The sequence below is a fragment of the Hydractinia symbiolongicarpus genome, chromosome 11 (genome assembly GCF_029227915.1).
Source record: "Hydractinia symbiolongicarpus strain clone_291-10 chromosome 11, HSymV2.1, whole genome shotgun sequence".
In the NCBI taxonomy this organism is placed as follows: Eukaryota; Metazoa; Cnidaria; class Hydrozoa; order Anthoathecata; family Hydractiniidae; genus Hydractinia; species Hydractinia symbiolongicarpus.
The window spans coordinates 6701010-6706724 of NC_079885.1; the positions used below are offsets into that span (position 1 = coordinate 6701010).

At 33.6% G+C, this 5715-nt stretch overlaps 1 protein-coding gene across 1 annotated transcript; it reads left to right on the plus strand.

The window, feature by feature from the left end:
* Positions 1-381: 381 nt before the first annotated feature.
* LOC130614644 (uncharacterized) lies at positions 382-2246 on the plus strand. Its single transcript, XM_057436079.1, has 4 exons — positions 382-506; positions 941-991; positions 1127-1300; positions 1478-2246. Exons 1-4 carry the CDS (start codon positions 440-442, stop codon positions 1612-1614), a joined length of 429 nt encoding a protein of 142 aa, XP_057292062.1. The 5' UTR covers positions 382-439; the 3' UTR covers positions 1615-2246.
* Positions 2247-5715: the final 3469 nt, after the last annotated feature.

Sequence of the window (5715 nt, forward strand, 5' to 3'; positions counted from 1 at the left end):
AGCATTATTTTGCACGTACATCTCACTTTTGCATACTTTACTGTTCTCATCTCTTCATGTACATGCAACAATGACATTAAAAGATGATGATCAAAAACAACTGTTTTTAACTAAATTTTTAAGGACTTACTTTTAACAGAACTAAAAAAAGTATCTCAATAAAAAAACTTGTAGTTTGAAAAAAATGCTTGAGAAATTCGAAATTTGAAATTCTAGAAAGTAATCTGAAGAAAGACAAAGCAAAACAGCTTAGTTCAGTCTATATCAACGTAATTACAGAAGGTTTTATTTGTGGACGCTATACTTTACTTTCCCATAGCAAACACTATAGCTTTGCATATTTTTTATTTAGGTTGGCTGGCAGCAGGCAAACCCTTTGAACTCATTCACGCATCCTCTAAGTCAGCTAGTGTTTGACGCAGCTGAACCTACCAGACCAATGAGACTGCAGAGCGAATCAAATGTTGGAGTCGCAGGAAGATGGATTTATCGCGTTGCAAAACCATGTAAGATAAAGGCTTTTTGCCTTTTTTACTTTCAAACTGTCATGCATTTCAAAAGTTTTAAGAACACCGTTAAATTGTAAACTATATTCCCTTTTGATAGACAGTAAGACATCCTTTTAAAGAAAGCGTTCATAACCAAACACCACTGGAATGTTAGCATTGCGCCTTTTTTGCCAAATCTAATTATTGTGTATTGATAACAAACAACATTCTTCCGGTGTTATCCTTTTTTACAATTTGTTTGGTATAAGTTAGTATTAACAGTTTCAATTTGTATCCACTCGGCGATTGCCTTGTGATTTTAAAACTTAATTTAGGATTAATTCACATTGCAGAACTCTTATTAGGCAGATATGCACAACCCTTGTATATTGGCATTGTTACTTATGTTTAAATTTGTTCTCGATCATTAACTATAAAATTAACATTTTTAGTGGTTGTCGAAGATACAGTGACTACACCACCGACTGGCACTCCAATCGCATGTACGTGGTTTTGTATTACTCAACCTTTATTTCAAAAAAAAATCCTTCTTATAAAAGCTACTAACTGTTCTAGCTTTTGGTATCAATATTAATGGTGTTTGCATGAAATCAATTGCATTTTTTTTTTATTTTTAGGTCCAGCACCTGCCACTAATGCATGTGATGGCAAACAGGGCAACATTGTATATCCAAGTCGTCCAGATTTATTTATCTCGTGCGTGACAGGAAGTCAACCAATTTGTCAACCGTGTCCTATTGGTTTGAATTTTGTAGAATCATGTAACCAATGTCTTCAGCCAGGCGTAACAGGTAAATAAATCCAAACTAAACATATTGATCGTTTTTTTATAGAATTTGTTACAATGTACGACAAGAAAAAGGACGGAACAATCGATACGATCTGTATACTACCATAGAATTATTATTCAATCAATCGGCCTTTCTTTAAGTATATTTCTTTTAATCCTTTAATTATATTATTTTTAGAATGTGTTGCAACCCTACCGCCAGTAACCAACACTATACCAACCGTGCCATTTGACGGCTGCACTACAGAAAGAGGTAGGCGCCATACCACGTTTTATTATTTCGGTTATCAGAATTCAATATTAGAAAATGTTTAAGCTTGACAAATAATAGTTGTAACTTTTACTCTGTAAATAAATACAGGCCCAAGACGGGTTTAAGTACAAACTTAGTATGGTAAACCATCGAGTGTTTGTAAACATTTATAAAAATTGAAATGCCTTGTACTGTTTTATATAGTTAATCATTAAATATACCACAGTAAATGATGAGAGTCTTGTAAAAATTTATTTTAGCTAATGAATACTGCTCAGGAAAGTCGGTTGGGCAATACGCAAATCCTTTTGATAACTACGATCGAACATTTTTCTGGTGTTATGGTATCGGAGCGGTGTGTCAAAACTGTGCACCTGGAACAGCCTTCTGTGCCACCAGTGCTACATCTGGAGTATGCAAATAAGTTGGGAAGCACGTTTACCAACCTAACTTTAGGATGCTCAATCGCAACAAATGGTGATGCCATCTATAAAGTAATTGATGTTAAGGTGGAGGTTCATTTCTACCTTTTTGTCATTGCAAACATTACAAAGATATTTTTAAAGAAGATAGATTTTTTACGTGTTGGTCGTTTTAAAAACTAATTTATTAAAAAAAAAATATTCGTTAACTTGAAAATTTGAGGTCGTATACCATTAGAGTGGACTGTAACGTCATTTGTACTTACATTCCGGAACGTTTGAAGCAAAATACACACTCAGTTCCACTCCTTTCTAGTTGATGTTGACCACAACGGTACCAAAATGTGTATCAATACAATATTACCATACCCTTCTCTAAATGTCGCTAAATTTTTATCAAAATTTCGTCCAAATTAGGTTTAGGTATTTATTATCTATCAATTTATTTATTTAGAAGGCTGAAGATTTTTTTATTGTAAATATATGTCTGACATATTCTGACGGGATGGTAAATGACTTGGAACACAAATGTCTCTTTTCTTTACCGGGTTAGCCATCACTTACTCAGCTTCATAAAAAAATCACAATTCTACTTTAGGGGCACAAACTTTTGCGAGCATTAACTTTTGCGTTTTTCGCGTTTTCTGGTAATTTTCACGAAAGTTTATGCCTTTGAAAATTGTGAATCATCAAAACGCGAAAGTTTTTTCACACAAAATCATGGATATTTTTCAAAACGCGAAAGTTTTTTCACCATAAAAAAATCATAAAAACGGGGCAATTTTCAAAAGTAATGATTATTTTCTACTTTATTCGCCGTCAACTACAATAACACTTGGTATTTTATTCTTCTTTGGAGCTGAGAGAATTTCTCTGATGTCCCGATTATTTGAAACAGTAGTGCTTGTGTATGCAGTCTTTTTCTTCTTTTTGTCGGGGGCTTGTGGTCTAACGACTGTAGGCGGCAACGCCATGATGAAATTGAACAGATTTCCAACAAGCAAAGTGCCATCGATTGATCCTTCCAAGATATAGATCCGATGCTCAGTAATGATGCTGAGCAATCTGATGATAGCCATCTCTTAGCAATTTGTGATGTCACAGTTGAGGAATTTGAAGTGTTATGTGGAAGCAAGATACAAGAAAGTGACGACGATACTGACTCATAATGGGAAGAGGCAGATAATTAAATTTACTTAGCCTAAACTTTTGATTACCGTAAAAAACTTAGTTGTGATTTAACGAACAAAATTTTTTTCTTGGATTTTGCCCATTCGCGATTTTTTCACGCGAATATAAACCTCATTTTGAATTCGAGAAAGTTTTTTCCGCGAAATTTGATTCAAGAATCGCCAAACGCGAAAGTTTTTGTCAAATATTTCGCGTTTTTTTGACACGCGAAAGTTAATGCCCGCGAAAGTTTCTGCCCTTAAAATAATTGGAGAGGGTTTGAAATTAAGACTGTATGTTTAACTTTTGTCAATTCTTTGCACAATTTCAAGAGGACACAATTTCCGTTCTGAATTTTTAAATATTATTTTATCCACCAAAAATTTTCCATGAATGTCTCAATAAATATTAAAAGGGACACGAATTATAAACAATTTATATACTAACTGATAATAATAAAAAACATTCTCGTTGTAAAATATATTTAACTAGCCTGGAGACGCGCCGCCTCACGCCGGAAGTAGCACGTTAGGTAAACTGTGAAATGTTGCTTAGAGACAAGCTTCAATTCATCGCAACACTTAGTAACACTTTTCATGACAGGTCGTGTGTATAAATTGAAGAATTGACAGGTTTCCATATTGGTCACATTGAATGCCATCACCCTACATTTTATGACTCATAATATCTTAGTTAAACAGTTCAATTATGAAAGTAAAAAAATTAAATTTGCTCAACCCTTTCCTTAAAAATACTATAAGTTTTGTAAAAATACATGTATTAAGTTGAAACTTGTTGTGGGGGTGCCTTCGGATTGGTTTTATGGAATGAGCATGAAAGGTATATTGTGTTCAGCATACTTCCAGAATTTCAGAATTTTGGCATTTTAGGTAAGAGCGAAGAGCTGAGATTTAACCAAATTTTTAAACTTTGAAAAATTTACAAAAAAAGCGAATTAGTGTTATGTCGCTCTTTTTGTGTGTGAATGTGGGTTAAAAAGAGCTGTATATAGCTTAAGCTAAATTTGACATTTTTCTTACGCTTATTGTGCAATAAAGAACATGATGAGAACATGAAAACAAGTTGCAAAGTTGCAGCTTTATCCATAAATTTAAACGTTCCTATATAAAAGATAAATGGTTACAGGTTAAACAAAATTCATGAGAAATTTTATTTTGTGGAATAATTTCTCGTGAATTTTTGGAAATTAATTTTAAATATAAATAAAAACAAGAATTGTGACGAATGATGAATGAATTATGGGTAAGAATCCCATTAGTACGGGTTAATCTCGTAAAATTAATAAACTTTCACTTTTTGCAAAGTTTCCATTACAGCAAAAGCTTTAGCTACCTAACTTATTTGCAAATTTGTTGCAGCCAACTGCATTTAGCTATAATTTTACTCAGTAGCTGCATGTAGCTAGGTAGCCACTAACAACAAGTTGCAGGTTAGTGAAAATCAGACAGGTCAACATATAACACAAAGAAACAACAATAACAATGGCTAAGATAAAAAGCACTGACCATAAAATGCCAAAATCAAGCGCATCGCTATCAGTGGTGATAGCAAGATTCTGATGCGCTTATCTGATTGTTATAAATGAGTATAAAAAAGTGCAAGGAAAAAAGGAAAGAAATTGAATGGTTTATTTTCGATGATGCATATTTTTTTATGTATTATTTTGTACATTTTATATTCCTTAATCTTCATCAGTTGTTGAATCGTCAGAAGAAATATCAGAGTGAACATCACTTTGTTCGTACTCAATACAATTTGTGTCCAAAGATTCTGAATCATCATCATCGTCACTCATTAAGGAGAATTCGCTTTTTGGTTTTGGCATAATGTAGTCTTCTAAACCTCGAATGTTAACAAGATGGTTTACGGTATACAAAATTAACAAAGACAAAATAATATGGACAAAATATAACAGACAAAATAATACGGCTTTTATTATGAAGACTAGTTGTTATTCCCTGAAAGAAATTCACAGGTTCGCTAGTGCTCAAATATTCGCACGTCATATTTCTCGCATCGGCATTTCGTGCATTATGTCCTCCATTTAAAATTAAGTAATGCAGTTACTCAGACGCAGTTTGAAATAAAGCCCCGAGGGAAACCATTTTAAATAGACAGACAAAATACGGCTATTAATAAAGAGATCGAACGATTTATAATTTATAATATTATAAACTATTTTATTACACTCTTCACGTCTAAGAGCACGTCAAAAATTGTCTATACCCTAGGAAATAGCATGTTTTGCAAGTAATATCACGGCCTTATGGAAAATTTACACTTCTAAATGTAAAACCAGGGGCGGATCCAGTGTACGTCAGCGTCGTCATGCAACTGACATAATTTTTACTAAGAATCGTAAAAAATAATAGGGTACTGTGATCCTGCAGTTCCTGCGACCGTCGACCTTTATTTTACGGACCTTTCTCTTGTGTGACTGAGTTGATGGATACGGCAAAAAGCGACTGACATCCGAAGAATTTTCATGCAATGTGATTGGCTTGCCGGCCGAAATAAGGTATTCTGATTGGTTTACAAAAAACTGACGAC